The 17,527-nt window shown below is 46.5% G+C and overlaps 1 protein-coding gene across 17 annotated transcripts in view; it reads left to right on the forward strand.

Moving 5' to 3' along the window:
- LOC121866676 (exocyst complex component 5-like) overlaps positions 1–17,527 on the forward strand; it is a 176,815-nt gene that overhangs the window by 95,674 nt on the left and 63,614 nt on the right. For 10 of the 17 annotated variants that reach the window (XR_006089001.1, XR_006088999.1, XR_006089000.1 and 7 more), the window contains one exon: positions 891–930. The exons of the other annotated variants lie outside the window; for them this stretch is intronic. Coding sequence is in view for 5 of the 10 variants with exons in the window: in XM_042366377.1 (XP_042222311.1) it covers positions 891–930 (40 nt within the window). In the remaining 5 variants the exon portion in view is untranslated. The remainder of the gene's footprint in view (positions 1–890; positions 931–17,527) is intronic. 17 annotated transcript variants of the gene reach the window in all.

Below are 17,527 nucleotides of genomic sequence, written 5' to 3' on the forward strand. Positions count from 1 at the left end.
TTAATTAGATTAGGTTGGTTTAAGTTAATTAGAATTGGTTGGTTTAATTAGTTAACGTTGGTTTAAGTTAATTAGATTAGGTTGGTTTAGATAGAGTAGGTTGGTTTAGATAGAGTAGGTTGGTTTAGGTAAATAATGACCTGGAAATATTCTCCTTGTTAACGTCGACTCTACTGCGTCAGTCAGACCTATGGATTCCAATCCTACCTGACTCGCTGATTACCTGAGTGACAGTCCTACCTGATTTACTAGGCTCGACCTGACTTACTAGGCTCTACATGACTTACTAGGCTCTACCTGACTTACTAGGCTCTACCTGACTTACTAGGCTCTACCTGACTTACTAGGCTCTGCCCGGCTTACTGGGATCCACCGGACTTACTGGCTCTACGGCTTACTAGGCTCCCCGACTTACTAGGCTCTACATGACTTACTAGGCTCTACCTGACTTATGGCCTCTACACGGCTTTGCTCTACCTGACTTACTAGGCTCTACCTGACTTACTAGGCTCTACCTGACTTACTAGGCTCTACCTGACTTACTAGGCTCTACGTTAATTAATGTCGAGTTTACCTGAATGGGTGACTTGGGGTGTGTGTGTGTGTGTGTGTGTGTGGGAGGGGGGGGGTGAATTAACAAGGTCATGGTTTAACTCTTTGAGGACTATGGTTTAACTGGTTGATGGTTTAATCCCGTTGATGATGATGGTTTAACTCTGATAGAACGCTGGTTTAACCCTTCGAGGACTATTATTTTTGCTTTTATTATAATATTACTGAAGTAAATAACAAAAAAATAGCTTGTCTAATAGCATAGTACCTTTCTTTTTGTTATATTATTAAATTAAATAAAAAAAATAGCTTGTCTAATAGCATATATTTTTCTACAGGCTGTACCGGAGTCTACTACCATGATCACAAACACCAAAGGTTAGTTCCTATTGATATGTGTGTCAGGGTAGGTTAGGTTAGGTTAGGTTAGTTTAGGTTTGGTTAGGTTAGGTTTGGTTAGGTTTGGTTAGGTTTGTCACGAAGTTAAATAGAAAGGTGTGGGGTGTGTCTTGGTTAGGTTAGGTTAGATTACGTTAGGTTTGGTTAGGATAGATTGGGTTAGGTTAGATTTGTCACTTAATTTAAATAGAAAGGTGTGGGGTGTCTTGGTTAGGTTAGGTTCCAGTCCTACTAATCGTCAAGCGTATATCAGAGTTGGGGGAAGGCGCCTTATGATTCAATGTTTGGTAAAGTATTAAGTAAATTAAAGTTTGTAAGTGTGAGAGAAAGTTTATACAATTCCACTTTTGTTTTATTTGCTCTGAAAACTTTAAATCTAACTTTATATACTGTGGATAACTTTTTGGCCTATAAATATTGTGTATAGTTATGGAAGTAAAACTTGAAAGGGTGTTTCACTTACCGCTCGTTAACCAAGGAACAAAAGAGATCAAGAGTGAGAAACAACATATGTAAGTTGTGTTGTCAATAGTAAGAGAAACAATTGAGACGCTGTAATTATGTGTAAATGAGGCAGAAAGTCAGATCATCAACCTGGGTCTTGGTCATATGGCAGCAGGGTCTACCATTAGATAACACATTATGCTTCCAATATCTTCCCAGGCTGTTGGTTGATGCACGTGTTTTTGTTTTGGTTGAGTGTTTAAGGGAAATACTGTGTTTTAATCGACTACTTTTATAAGATTTTGTTGAAGGGAAAAATTTTAATAGTTTGGGTTTTGTTTAGTCAAAGTTTATGGTATTTTATGAAGAAAATCTGTACTGTGTGATTGTGTGTTACTGTTAGTTTGTGGGGGTAAGTTATGGTTAGGTTAAGGGGAAGTTATGGTTAGGTTAGGCTAAGGGAAAGTTATGGAAGAGTTTCGTTCATTAGAAATTTATTTTACTTTATTTTTTTTTACTGGAATTTATTAATACTACCACCACCACTACTACTACTACTACTGCCACCACTACTACTACTACTACTACTACTACTACTACTACTACTACTACTTTTTTTTTTCTATTACGTGGCCTCCAGCCTCCCCCAATAGCCACACCTTCGCCACCATTTATTTACCTTAATATTAAATATCCTAATACATAAGAAACTATCCTATCTGTGTTAAATTAGTTGAGCCGCAGATCCATGCGGCATTCAGTGACTGTAGCCTCATAGTCAATATCTGCGGTTATCGGGTAGGGGCAAGCTCTCGTTCCCCTGAGGTGGTAAAGCCGACCGAAGGAGGAGGCAGTCGACATCTCATCCAGGCTGTAACATAACTGGGCTGCTGCTTCTGTTCGGAGATCAGCTCCGCGAGTCTGGCGTAGAAACATCTTGCACTTGGGCCCATCCACCAGAGGTTGTGAACACTAGAGGTGAAGCTGCCTTGATCAACATTTGAATTCTCTCCCATATGCCCTTCTCTTGTCGTTCTCGTTCCTCCCTGTGGTATTGCAGCATCGAGAGCTAGGTTACATTGACAAACGGCCATGGGATCTACTACTACTACTACTACTACTACTACTACTACTACTACTACTATTATTATTATTTACCTACAGGAAATAATGTTTAAATATATTCCGGGGAAGTGGGGAAATATGTTTTCCATCGGAAAATTACTTGTGTGAGTTGTGTTTCTTGGGGAGGAAAGTCATTAATTACAGAGCAGAGACAGGAAGGCTGTGTTAGGAGAGGCTGTGTTAGGAAGGCTGTGTTAGGAAGGCTGTGTTAGGAGGCTGTGTTAGGAGGCTGTGTTAGGAAGGCTGTGTTAGGAAGGCTGTGTTGGAGGCTGTGTTGGAGGCTGTGTTAGGGAAGGCTGTGTTAGGAGGCTGTGTTGGGAGGCTTTGTGTTAGGAGAGGCTGTGTTAGGTAGGTGGAAGGCTGTGTTAGGAGGCTGTGTTAGGTAGGCGTATTAGGAAGGCTGTGTTAGGAGGAGGGCTGTGTTGGAAGGCTGTGTTAGGAAGGCTGTGTTAGGAAGGCTGTGTTAGGTAGGCTGTGTTAGGAAGGCTGTGTTAGGAAGGCTGTGTTAGGAAGGCTGTGTTAGGTAGGCTGTGTTAGGTAGGCTGTGTTAGGTAGGCTGTGTTAGGAAGCAGAAATCTTTTAAAAGTTGGTGGAGAGTCAGTTCATTTTCATGTAGTGGTGGTTGGTGGTGGTGATGGTTGGGATTGTGGTAGTGGTGGTGATGGTTATGATTGTGGTAGTGGTGGTGGTGGTTTAGGGTTGTGGTGGTGGTTAGTGGTTAGGATCGTGGTAGTGGTAGTGATGGGTTTCCAGATAGTTGTAGTAGTTTGGATTGTGGTAGTAGTGGCACTGGTTGGGATTGTGGTAGTAGTGATAGTTGTGGAGGGTCTCAAGACACAAAGACATACAGGGTCGATTCAGTTCTTGGTATAGTGAATTGCCTGTGTTGTGTTGTGGTGCTGTGGCCTTGTCAACCTAAATTATCTGTCACCACTACCAACCACAATCATAATGACTACCACAATTACCATGATTCATTATTGCTTCCTTGCATCATACTATCAGCATTATCACTATTATACATTATCACCATCGTCACTATCACTATTTTACTTTATCATCGTCACTACCCAAACCACCACACCACCACCACACCACTACCACAACCACCACCACCACCATCACACCACCACCACCACCACCACTACCACCACATCACCACCACCACATCACCACCATACCACCACCACAACCACCACCACACCACTACCACACCACCACCACCACACCACCATCACACTACACACCACATCACCGCACTACCACACCACTGCCACACCACCACCACACCACCACCACTACCACCACCACATTCACCAGGCCACACCACTACACCACCACACTGACAACCACTACCACTACCACTATACTACCTCACCACACCACTACCACACCACTACCACACCACTACTACACCGCCACCACACCACCACACAATAGATGACCATTCGCACAGAGTAAACCAACAGAGGCCGTTATCCTTCTGGCAAAATTAAAATTAAACTACAACTTGATCCATGAATTTGCATAGTATGATTTTTTTTTAAAGTGGCAGCAGCAAGGACGAGATTCACTCCACCCACCCTACTGATAATACCCTCAATTCAACCCACCAACCCACCTTCCCTACCCACCTCTAGCTTCACTCCTCTCACTCTACCCACTCTGCCTACTCCTCCACCTACCCACCTCCAGCCCACTTGAGTCCACCCCCAAGCTCTACTCCACCACCTCCCTCTCACCCACCCAGGCCTTTCACTAAGAGGGGGAAAGGAGGCAGGATGTTGGGAAGTGAGAGGGGGGGAGGGTGGATGGTGGGGTGGAGAGGTGGTGGGGTGGAGGAGGTGGTGGAGGGGAGGGTGTGTGGATGGTGGGGTGGAGAGGTGGAATAGAATCAACCTTACCAGCCAGCCAGTCATTGTTAATTGATGGGGGGTGGAGGAGGGGGGGTGGTGGAGGAGGGGGTGGGAGGGGGGGAGGGGTGGTGGAGGGGGTGGTGGAGGGGGTGGAGGTGGGGGGAGTAAAAGAAAGATGGGGAGATGAAAAGGGAAGGGGTTTAGTAGGGGAAGTTGAAGGTTTGGGGAGGAGGTTAGGGGTGGTTGGGGAGGTGGGGAAGGGTTGGGAAGAGGTTAGGGGTGGTTGGGGAGGTGGGGAGGGGTTGGGGTGGTTACAGGGAGATGTGGCGGATATGGTAATGGGGATATATTACAGTGGTGTGTGGTGGTAGTGTGGTGTGTGGTGGTAGGTGGTTGTGGTAGTAGGAATGCAGCAAGTTAGTGGTAGTTGTGGTAGAAGTGTAGTAGGAAGATGGTGGTAGGTAATGGTGGTAGGTAGTTGTGGTAGAAGTGTGTAGTAGGAAGATGTTGGTAGATAGTTGTAGTAGAAGTGTGATAGGATGGTTATGGTAGAAGTGTAGTAGGAAGATGGTGGTAGTAATGGTGGTAGGTAGTTGTGGTAGAAGTGTAGTAGGAAGATGGTGGTAGTAATGGTGGTAGGTAATTGTGGTAGTGGCGTGTTCGCATTACTCCTCCAACATAATGAATAACACTGTCTTGGTCGTGGTTATGTTGGCTACATAATTAGCGTCGCCTTAATTAAACGCGTATATTAGATTCCACCAAAACTAACATCATACTAGGTATACTATGAGTTAACCCCGTGAGTATGATGAATATTACCCTCAAGTATATCAGTGGAGTATATTTAAACGTATAGAACATAATAAAGTATTCTTCTAAGACAATATACCCTGAAATATAATCATTGAAGTATATTTAACGCATATACAACATGACAACCAAGAATAACCACAGTATATTTCCATAGAAGTATATACTATACATATCCTCTGAGGTATATCCAATATGCCCTCTACAAAACTTAACCAATTCAAGTATATTTTTCAACATCTCAATACAGCATACCAACCAACCTACCAATTCAAGTATATTTTTAAGAGCATAAGAAAATAAGGAGTCTGCAATAGGTCGGTTGGTCTGTGCATGGCAGCTCCTGTCGAGAGTTACTACCACACTCTATCATCCATGAATCTATCTAGCCTCCTTTTGAACCTTTCCAGAGTTCCAGCACTTACTATAAAGTTGCTAAGCTTGTTCCACTCGTCCACCACCCTATTTGTGTACCAGTTCCTTCCTATCTCCTTCCTAAATCTAAACTTATCCAACTTAAATCCGTTGCTCCGAGTCCTATCCTGCTCGGATATTATAAGAACTTTATCTATATCCCTTATTGATTCCTTTCACCCTTAAATATATCATATCTCCCCGCACTCTTCGTCTTTCTAGGGAATGCAAGTTTAGTTTCTTTAACCTATCTTGATATGGAAGGTTTCTAAGTCCCGGAATCATTTCGTCATTCTTCGCTGCACCGACTCCGGTGAATTGATATCCATTCTATAATAAGGCCAACCAGAACTGAACACAGCATAATCGAGGTGCGGCCTGACTAGCGCAAGATATAGTTGCAATAAGACCTCTGCACTCTTATTCTTCTTCTAGATATAAAACCCAATACTCTGTTTGCCTTATTTCGAACATTAACGCACTGTTTTCTAGGCCGTAGGTCCGGGCTTACAAACACCCTAGGTCTCTTTCACAGAGTCGACTTCTCTAGGTTGATGTTGTTAAGGCTGTATACATTGTCAGTATTTGTTCTTCCAATATTAAGTACGCTGCACTTGCTGGTGTTGAATTTCATTTGCCATTTTCAGACCACCTGCAGTTTATTTAGATCCTCCTGTAATGCATTTGCATCCTGCCCTGAATTAATCTGCCGCCCTATTTTGGTGTCATCCGCAAACTTGCTTATGTCACTGCTGATCCCAGTATCTAGATTGTTTATGTAGATTATTAACAAGAGTGGGCCTAGTAGACGCCCTGGGAACCCCACTGGTTACACGGCCCCACTCAGATTTAACACCATCTACGCGCTGACCCTCTGCGTTCTATCGGTGAGCCATGATTTTATCCAATTTAAAACTTTCCCCTCGATACCATGAGCCTTAATTTTTCTCAGAAGCCTCTGATGCGGTACTCTGTCAAACGCTTTGCTAAAGTTTAAGTAAATAACATCGTAATTTTCGTCATTATCTACTACCTCGAAGACTTTCCTAAAAAACGTCAGCATCTCAATACAGCATACCAACCAATTCACCAACCAAGTACACTTATAAAAACCGAGTATAACCACAGCGTATGTTTCTAGGAATATATTTTAGTTCAGAAGCGCAAAAAAATGACAGGGGCTGTGGCGGCGTCGATTCGCGGAAGGTCTCTGGAAAATTGATGAGCCTGTCCAGTAGTTGTTTGGCCTTTGTATATCTAGATTCAGTGTGGTGGGGGTATAGTGTCTGTCTGTCTGTCTGTCTGTGTGTGTGTCCAGATGAGCTATGGTGTGGAGATATGGTGTTGTATGTGTATCTGTTAGTTTGTATGTATGTATGTATGTATGTATGTAAACCCGGTCAAGAGTGTCAGCTGGGCCAGGCTGACACTACGGCCGTGTCATAAGACCTGTAGTGGCTGACAGTTCAAATTAAGGAGGGCCATATGACTGTCAGCTAAATTGCCCCATTGTTGTTGTTGTGTGTGTGGTGGTGGTGGTGAGTGGTAGTGGTAGGGGTGGTGATGATAGTGGTGGTAGTGATGGTCGTGGTGATGATGGTGGTGGTAATGATGAGGGTGGTAGGGGGAGTGGTGATGATGGTAGTGGTGATAATGATGGTAGTGGTGATGATGGTAGTGGTGATAATGATGGTAATGGTGATGATTGTAGTGGTGATGATGGTAGTGGTGATAATGATGGTAGTGGTGATAATGATGGTAGTGGTGATGATGGTAGTGGTGATAATGATGTCTGTTCTTACGATTACCACAAATATTTTTATCCCCGTCATAACCAAGAGGTGTTATCTATCTATCTATATCTGTCTATCTATCTATCTATCTCAGTCTATCTACATATATCTGTCTCTCTGTCTATCTGTCTGTATATCCACCTGTCCATTTATAGCTTTATTTTAATAGGGTGTTTGTTTGTATGTCTTCAAAATATTCGGGTCAGGTCAGGTTGGGTTAGGTTAGGTCGGGTCAGGTTAGGTCAGGTCAGGTCAGGTCAGGTCAGGTCAGGTACAATAAACACACAATGATATAATATGCACCGTTACGCCTGAATAAATGTTAATTAATATAATAAAAGTAATTTGGTATTAGTTATTTTTTCCCGGCAGTTTTATACGGAATGGTAGAGTGATTGACAGGTTACCTTGGTAATTAATTATATGATGGTGATTAGGGTGAAAATAATGATGATGGTGTTTGGAATGATGCAGATAATGAATAGGTAATAATGAAATTGTTTTACTACTACTATGTAATGATGGTGATGATAATGATGGTGATGATAATGATGGTGATGATAATGATGATAATGATAATGATGGTGATAATAATGATAATAAAATAATAATGACAATAAAATAATAATGACAATAAAATAATAATAATAATGACTATGAAAACAATAATAATCGTAAAGTAGTGAAGATATGATGATGATGATGATGATGATGATAGCCTCGACACTTAGACGTGGTGAACTACTGGGTGGTCTATGTATAAACTTGTCCTGCCCTCATAGAAAACGGATGTGTGTTATGGTGGGTGGTCCTTGATTGGGGGGGAGGGGTTGGTAGGAGAGTGGTTGATGTTAGTGGATAGTGAGGATGGTGGTGGTCGTATTAGTAGTAGTAGTGATCTGGGATGGTGGTAGTTGTCAGGGATGGTGGTTGTAGTGGTGGCAGTGGTTAATGGTGGTGGTGGTGGTGGTTAGGGGTGATGGTGGTAGATGGGAAGGAATTGGTCAGAAAACGAAGGGTGGGAAGAAAGGAAGAAGAAAGACCAAAGAATAAGAGAGAGAGAATGGAAGAAGAAAGACAGAATGGGAGAATAGAGAATAAATGGAAAAGAAAGGTAGAGAATAACGCAAAGAAGAGAGGAGAGAGAGAGAGACTAGACCAAAAAATGAAGAATTGTCAAAAAGTTAAAATTACAGATTGAAGGAAGGAAGGGGAGAGAATTGGGGAGTAAACGAGAAAGACAGACAGACAAATAGTGGGGAGAGGAGAAAAGGGGGAGAAATGGAAGAAAACAGAATAAATTGGTCACGAATCTGTCTCTGCCGAAATCAGAGACAAATTCTGTCAAGCTTAAATCGGAACTAAATTTGTCAAGCCTGAATGTCTGTCTGTCTGTCTGTCTGTCTGTCCACCCACCTATCCATCCCTCCACTCATCCACTCACCCATATATCCATCCATCCATCTACCCACCCATCCATTTATCTACCCAACTAGCCAGTCAGCCAGCCATCTATCTATCTATATCTATCTGTCATCCAGCTAATCATTCACCTATCCACCTATCCATCCATTCATCCACTATAGGGGGAGGGGGATTCGTTTGTTTACCTGTGTGTGTGTGTGTGTGTGTGTGTGTGTGGCTTGTGTGGTGTGTTAGGTCAGGTCAGGTTAAGTTGTGTGGGGTCAGGTCAGGTTGTTAGGTGAGGTTAGGTCAGGTCAGGTCAGGTCAGGTTAGGTTAAGTTAAGTCGGTGAGGTTAGGTCAGATCAGGTTAGGTTAAGTTAGGTGAGTTAGGTCAGGTCAGGTCAGGTTAGGTTAAGCTAGGTGAGGTTAGGTCAGGTCAGGTCAAGTTAGGTGAGGTTAGGTTAGGTTAGGTCAGGTCAGGTCAGGTTAGGTTGGGTGAAGATAAGAGGGTGTGGCTTATCTGAACCGTTGTCTTAACTCTTAACGGTGTGGCAGCTTGGTTCACATCGCGTGTTTTAACGTGTAGACTAAACGAGAGGTAACCGGTTTCGTTGGCCCATTCCCCTCCCCTCTCCTCCCTCTACCCCCACCCTCCTCCCCACCTCCCCTCCCCACCCTCCCTCCCACACACACTAATAATAAATCAGCTGGCGACTGTCTGCCTATGATAAATTACTGAACGTATTTGTCCCAGCTATTTTACCCTTGGCATAACGCCCTGTAGTCCTGGGAGTAGGGAGGAGTAGGGAGGGTGTAGGGAGAAAAGGTAGAGAGTAGGGGTAGTGGAAAGAGAGTAAGGAGGGAGGAGAGGAGAAAAGGGAAGGTTTTGAAGTAGTGTTATGATGTTAACTAAATGCAAGGAATAGTTGTATGTGTGTGTGTGTGTGTTCAATTCAGCACATACACACACACACACACACACACACACACACACAACAGTACCTGATATCGTACCATTATTAAACCCTAGTATGAGCACTTTAAATCCGTGTTGTCTTGTGTTTAAAATATTGGTGGACAGGGTCTCGGTGTTAGGTCTCTGATGTGGTGTTCAAAGGTGTTTTTAATTTTGGTGTGGTGTGGTGTGTGGTGTGTGGTTGAGGGGTGTGGTGTGGTTGGGGTGTGGTGTGGTTAAGGTGTGTGGTGTGGTAGTGGTTGTACTGGTAGATTGTGGTAGTGGTTGTACTGGTGGGTGTGGTAGTGGTTGTACTGGTAGATTGTGGTAGTGGTTGTACTGGTAGATTGTGGTAGTGGTTGTACTGGTAGATTGTGGTAGTGGTTGTACTGGTAGATTGGTGGTAGTGGTTGTATGCTGGTAGATTGTGGTAGTGGTTGTACTGGTAGATTGTGGTAGTGGTTGTACTGGTAGATTGTGGTAGTGGTTGTGGCTATTCTGGGTACGAGGAGAGACTGTACCCAACGTCCCCAAGGGTCTGTGAAGCACTATATTACCCCCATTGTCGAGTTTGTGTCTCGTCATGCACCGGTGTGAGCTGCCTCTGTCTTTCTCATCTCCTCACTAATCTCTCACCTGTCTCTCACCTCTCGCTAACTGTTTCTCTCACCTGTCTCTCACCTCCCTCACCTGTTTCTCTCATCTGTTTCTCACTTCATCTGTGTCTCTCACCTGTATCATCTGTGATTCACTCTCTCTCTCCTCCACGTATAGCTAAATAATTTTTCACACTGCTGTTACCTGGAGCTTCCCTCTTCCTCCTCCTCTTCTTCCTCCTCCTCTTTTTCCTCCTCCTCCTCCTCCCTCCTCTTCTTCCTCTCCATTCCTCTGCTCCTTCATTCGTTCTCACTCCCCCTTATTGCACCTCCGGCCTTCCTTTCTCTTCATTTCTTCCCTCAACCTTCTTCCTTCTCTCCTCACCCCCTCCTCCTCCCTCCCTCCTCCTCCTCCCCCTCTCCTCTCCCCCAAAGATAACAGCCCGGAATAACCAATGTACCCAGGTGTTGACGAGGGCAAGACAGTGCTAAGCGTCGGAAGTTTGTACAGGTGAGCCCCTTACCTGGTGTTATTAGGAGATCTCACCTGTAAATAACATGTTAATATCCTTCACACCTTTTGAGACCTTCAGTTTGAATTAGATATAGAAATATATTTAGTCGAATGGTCGAAAGTCCCATGTAATGTTAAGGGATAAACGACTTTATGATTGGATTTGAGAATTTATTTAGAATATTTTTGAGTATTTTGAATCCTGTGTGTGTGTGTGTGTGTGTGTGTGTGTGTGTGTGTGTGTGTGTGTGTGTGTGTGTGTGTGTGTGTGTGTGTGTGTGTGTGTGTGTGTGTGTGTGTGTGTGTGTGTGTGTGTGTGTGTGTGTGTGTGTGTGTGTGTGTGTGTGTGTGTGTGTGTGTGTGTGTGTGTGTGTGTGTGTGTGTGTGTGTGTGTGTGTGTGTGAACAGATCAGATCTATGGAGATGATGAATTGGATTATGGGTTGGCGGGGAAAAGGGAGGATGGGGAGGAGAGGGAAAGGGGTAGGGGTTAAAGAAAGAGGGAAGGAAGGGTAAGGAGTAGTGGTAATTTTAACCCCTTGGGGAGGCCTACACGTGGTGGTAAGGGCCACGGGTTTATTAATACGTTGGTGATGGAGCCTCACTCTACTACACGTGTTAGGTCTGTTTGCCTTAATGGTGATGACTGTTTGTGTTGTGTCTCTGAGAGGAATGGTTGGTAGTGGGGTAGAATGGTTGGAATGGTGGAATGGTTGGTAGTGGGGTAGGAATGGTTGTGGTAGTGGGGTGGGAATGGTTGGTAGTGGGTGGAATGGTTTAGTGGTGGGGTAGGAATGGTTGGTAGTGGGTGGAATGATGGTTGGTAGTGGGGTAGGAATGGTTGGTAGTGGGGAGGTAGGAATGGTTGGTAGTGGGAGGAAATGGTGGAAATAGTTTGGTAGTGAAGTTGGGGAAATGGTTGGTAGTGGGTTGGAATGGTTGGTAGTGGGGTAAGAATGGTTGGTGTTAGAATTGCAGGAATGGTTGGTAGTGGGGCAGGAATGGTTGGTAGTGGGGTAGGAATGGTTGGTAGTGGGGTAGGAATGGTTGGTAGTGGGTAGAAATGGTGGAAATGTGTTGGTGGTAGAGATGGGGATGGTAGAAAATGGTTGGTGGTGGGGAATGGAATGGTTGGTAATGGGTGGGGATGGTTGGTGAATGGGGTAGGAATGGTTGGTAGTGGGGTAGGAATGGTTGGTAGTGGGGTAGGATGGTTGGTAGTTGGGTTGGGTGTGGTTGGTAATGGGGTAGGAATGGTTGGTGGGTTGGGATGTTTGGTGGGGGTAGGAATGGTGGAAATGGTTGGTAGGTGGAAGTTGGAAATGGTTGGTAGTGGGGTAGGAATGGTTGGTGAATGGTTGGTGTGGGAATGGTTGGTAGTGGGGTGGAATGGTGGTTGGTGAGGAATGGTTGGTGGTGGGGTGAGATGGTGATGGTTGGTAGTGAGGTGGGTGGAAATGGTTGGTGGGGTAGGAATGGAATGGTTGGTGGTGGGAGTGGGAATGTGGTTGGTGGGGTGGGTGGAAATGGTTGGTGGGGTGGAATGGTTTGGTGGGGTGGGGAATGGGTGGGATGGTTGGTGGGGTGGGGATGGTTGTGGGGAATGGTTGGTGGGTTGGGGATGGTGAGGGAATGTGGTTGAGTGGTTGAGTGGGAATGGTTGGTAGTGGTGGTAGGAATGGGTCAAGAGATGGGGGGCTGAGTGGCCATAGAAATGATGGTGATGGTGATGGTGGAGGAAGAGGGACTGTGGTGATGGTGGAGGAAAGTGGACTAGTGATGGAGGGTGACGTGTAAAACTTATGGAGGACTGGTGGAGGACGGACGATGGGAAGTGTTGGAGGAGTGGAAGGAAGAGGAGGTGTTGGAGGGAGACCTTTTAAATTTGGAGAAGAACAGAAGAAGAAAGGAAGGAAGGAAACTACTTTTCCTTCCTATTTAATTCAGCCTATTTCGTTCCTTATTTTATATTATGGTGTAAACCTTTTAATTTTTCTATAGGCAGAAGTGCAGGTTTCTCCCCTCCTCCCCTCTCTTCCTCTTTTCTCCCTCCCTCCCCTTTCACCCTCTCCTCCTCTCCCTCCTTCTCCCTACTCTCCCTCCGCTCCCCTCTCCCCCTGCCTCCTCCCCTCCCCCTCTCTTCTTCCTCATCCTTCTCTTCCTCTTACTCCTTCTTGCCTCCTCCTTCTCCTCCTCCTCTCCTTCCATCTCCTCCTCTCCCCCCGTCTCCTTCCTCTCTCTATTGCTCCTTCCTCCTCCACCTTCAGTTAAGAGGTTCTCTTCCTGTCCATTCCCATCCCGTTTTATCTTCCTCCTCTCTTCCTCTTTCATCATTTCTCTCTTTCTCGCTTTCCTACTTTCCAGTTTCCCCTCCCCCTCCCCTCCCCTCCTCTTTCTCTCCTTCAGTCAAGAGTGCAAGCAGTGTCCCCCCCTCCATCCCCCTTTCCCCTTCCTCCCCTTCCCCCTCCCCTCTCCTCCTACTCTTCCTCCCCACCACATTCCACCACTGCCCCTTGCCCGTGTGCCTTTGTTATTAAAGCTAGACTGGATATTGTCTCGTGCCACTGTTCCACCCCACCACTGTTACTGCCACCCTTACCACCACTGTTACTGCCCACCACCACTGTTACTGCCACCACCACCACTGTTACTGCACCCTGTCCCACCACTGTTACCACCACCACCACTGTTACTGCCACCACCACCTGTACTGCCACCACCACCACTGTTACTGCCACCACTACCACTGTTACCCATTTTTTGTTACCACCACTGTTACTGCACCACCACCACTGTTACCCACCCACCACCACTGTTACTGCCACCACCACCACTGCTACTGCCACCACCACCACTGTTACTGCCACCACCTCACTGTTACCACCACCACACTGTTACCACCACTACCCACTGTTACTGCCACCACTGTTACTGCCTACCACCACACCACTGTTACTGCCACCACCTGTTACTGCCACCTGTTACTGCTACCACTGCCACCACTGTTACTGCCACCACCACTGTTGCCACCACCACCATTTTACTACCTTGCCATTATACTACTACCACACCAATATTACTACCACATACCACCACTATTACTACCACTATTACTACCACCACTATTACTACACCACTATTACTACCACCACTATTACTACCACCACCTACTACCACACCACTACTACCACAGATATCACTACCAACAATCTACTACTACCACCACTACCACCACTACTACCACCACTACCACCACCACCATACTACCACCACCACCACTACCTACTACACACACATACCTACTACCACCACCACTACTACACCACACTACCACCACACTACTACCACCACCACACACACTACCACTACCACTACTACCACCACTACTACACCACCATACCACCACCAGCAACAGTACTAACACAGCAAATTAATACCCCCACCAACATCCCCTCTACCACAACCACCTACTACCACTACCACTAGTACTTCTTCCTCTTCCTCATTCTCCCATCCTCTTCCTTCTTCTTCTTCTTCTTCTTCTTCTTCTTCTTCTTCTTCTTCTTCTTCTTCTTCTTCTTCTCCTCATTAAGTGTCGCCACTGCAGACTCTGCTCAGCAACACACACACACACACACACACAGACACACACAATTTTATTTCTTCCACCTTTCTCTCCTTCCTTCATTCCCCTCCACCTTCCCCATCATTCCCCACCTCCGCAAATCCAACCCCATCCACCCCCCACATCTACCCCTTAGTTTCACCTTATCACCCCATCATCTCTCCTCTTTACTTCCCCTCCCCACTACCCCCACCCTCCACCCCCACCACCACCTCACTCACCCCAGCACCACCCCAGCACCCCACCCCAGCACCCCACCCTTTAGCCTGTATCTGTTCAAGGTATCTTTTGCTGGTCGATCTTTCACGGGACAACAATAACAGTAGAGCTGTTTCCTAACCTGGCCTGCAACTCTCCTCCCTCCTTCCCTGTATCCTTCCTTCCCTCCATCCCTCCCTCCTGTCCCCTCCTTCCCTCCTGTTATCCTCCCTTCCCTCCTGTATCTCTCCTCCTTCCCTCCCTCCTTCCCTCTGTATCCCTCCCTCCTTCCTTCCTATATCCTGATGCATGTTCTCTGCCTCCACCAGCACAGAGAAGGAGGTAAGGTGTAAAAAGGGTAAGGTGTAAAAGGGAGGGAAAGGTGGAGAAAAAGGGGTGTTCAAAAGGAGAGCAGGGCGTGAAAAACAGGTTACACGTTTTAAAGAAAGAGAAAGTTTGTGTTGTGTTGCCTTTTGTTCGCAACCAACACTGAGGGAGAAGGGAGGAAAGGTGCAAGGGAGAAAGGTGCAAGGGAGGAAAGGTGCAAAAAGGGAGGAAAGGTGCAAGGAAAGGTGAAGGAGAAAGAAGGTGCAAAAAAGGGAGGAAAGGTGCAAAAAGGAGAAAGGTGCAAGGAGGAAAGGTGCAAAAAGGGAGGAAAGGTGCAAAAAGGGAGAAAGGTGCAAAAAAGGGAGAAAGGTGCAAGGAGGAAAGGTGCAAAAAGGAGGAAAGGTGCAAAAGGGAAAGGTAAAGGAGGAAGGTGCATAAAGGAGGAAAGGTGCAAGGGAGGAAAGGTGCAAAAAGGGAGGAAAGGTGCAAGGAGAAAAGGTGCAAAAAGGGAGGAAAGGTGCAAAAAAGGGAGGAAAGGTGCAAAAAAGGGAGAAAGGTGCAAAAGGAGGGGGAAAAGGTGCATAAAAGGAGAAAGGCAAGGGAGGAAAGGTGCAAGGGAGAAAGGGCAAAAAGGAAAGGCAAGAGAGGGGAGAAAAGGAGGAAAGGTGATAAAGGAGAAGGTGCATAAAAGGGAGGAAAGGTACAAAAAGGAGGAAAGGTGCAAGGAGGAAGGTGCAAAGTGTTTGTGTGTGTGTCCTATGTTGAAAGCAAAAAGAGAGTGTATCGGTGAGAAGAATAAAAAAGAAAGGAGATAGTGGTTGTAAAATGAAGAGGAGAGAGATTATAATATGGTGTCAGGTAACTGTAGCAAGAGATGAATCACTTACACCTGCTCTCTCTCTCTCTCTCTCTTCTGTCTTAAACTATATTCTGGTTTAACTTAACACATCTCCTCGACACTGGGTCATGCAACTCGTTAACTCAGGGTGTGGTTGTGGTGTTGGCGACAGCTTCTATACCTTAAACAAATTCACGCCTAGGAGGCCCTTGGGTCGGCCATCCTCGTTACACGTGAGGCAACCATTATTATTATTATGTATGTAGCAAAAAACTGCCTCACATCAACATTGAACCCCTATCATACAGGTATTTCTGGTCGTGTTCTTTATACCAACATTCTCTGTATTTCTGGTCGTGTACTTTATACCAACATTGGTTGTGTGTGGATAAAGTTATAAGCCTTGACTCTCTGCTTGACAGGTGCCGTCAACAGCCTGCTGACGTCAATGTGTGTGTGTGTGTGTGTGTGTGTGTGTGTGTGTGTGTGTGTGTGTGTGTGTGTGTGTGTGTGTGTGTGTGCAAATTGTCTGCTGTCAGGTGATGGGTGTGTGTGTGTGTGTGTGTGTGTGTGTGTGTGTGTGTGTGTGTGTGTGTGTGTGTGTGTGTGACCATTACTGTAGAACATTTGACGGCATGGAGGCAGGAAATGAGGCTAGTCTGAGGTGTTCAAAAACCAGTAAATATCTGCCTTGCGTGGGCGTGCGTGCTTCCTGTCTACGTGGGCGTGACTCTGGCTGCCTTGATGATATGGGCGTGCGGGTGTCACATTGGGTTGGGTGGATGGAACTGGGCGGCGACTGACACCCTACATAGCCCACCGCCCACTAATGACACCTATTTCTTCCCCCACACCCACAACCCTTCTCCACGCCCACAACCCTTCACCCACAACCCTTCCCCCACACCCACAACCCCCACACCACTCCCTTCCCCCAACCCTCCCCCTCCTTCCCCACACCCAAACCCTTCCCCACACCCCTCCTCTCCCTCACATTCACCCTCCCCTCTAATCTCCCCAACCTCCTAACTCCCCAACCAACCTTCCTTTACTCCCCAAACCCTGCCCCCACCCCTTATCTCCCCATAAGAATCAAGCTATGTCCTCCAGACGTCGTCGACCATTGTGTGAGTCCCCTACCCCACCTCCTTTCTCTCTCCCCTCCTTACCCTCTCTCTCCCCTTCCCCCCTTCTCCCTCCCCTCCTACCCTCCCCTCTCCCCTCCTACCCCTCCCTCCCCCTCCTCCCTACCCCTCCCCTCCCTACCCTCCCCTCCCTACCTCCCCTCCCTCCCCTCCCCCCTCTCCCCTCTCCCTCCCTCGGCTGGGAAGACAGTGTGTACCAGGCTAGAGTCATCTGTCACCTGGTCTGGGCTCTCAGACACTCTCATGTAATGGGTTCAGCCAGATTAGTCCCCAGATAGTGAGTTACAGGGGCGGTGCGCAGGTGGTGGAGGGGGTTGAGAGAGGGAGGAGGACTGGGGGAGGTTGGGAGGGGTGACAGCTGGGGAGGAGGAGGTGAGGGAGGAGGGTTGACAGGGCAGGAGGCACAACCAGTATTAATGGTTCATTGAGGCGTGTGGGGAGGAGGAAGGGTTAGGGGTGGAGGAGGGATTGGGGGAGTGGAGGAGGGTTAGGGGGGAGGAGTTGGAAAGGGAGGAGGCACTAGTAGTA

The sequence above is a fragment of the Homarus americanus genome, unplaced genomic scaffold (genome assembly GCF_018991925.1).
Source record: "Homarus americanus isolate GMGI-L3 unplaced genomic scaffold, GMGI_Hamer_2.0 scaffold20504, whole genome shotgun sequence".
Classification (NCBI taxonomy): domain Eukaryota; kingdom Metazoa; phylum Arthropoda; class Malacostraca; order Decapoda; family Nephropidae; genus Homarus; species Homarus americanus.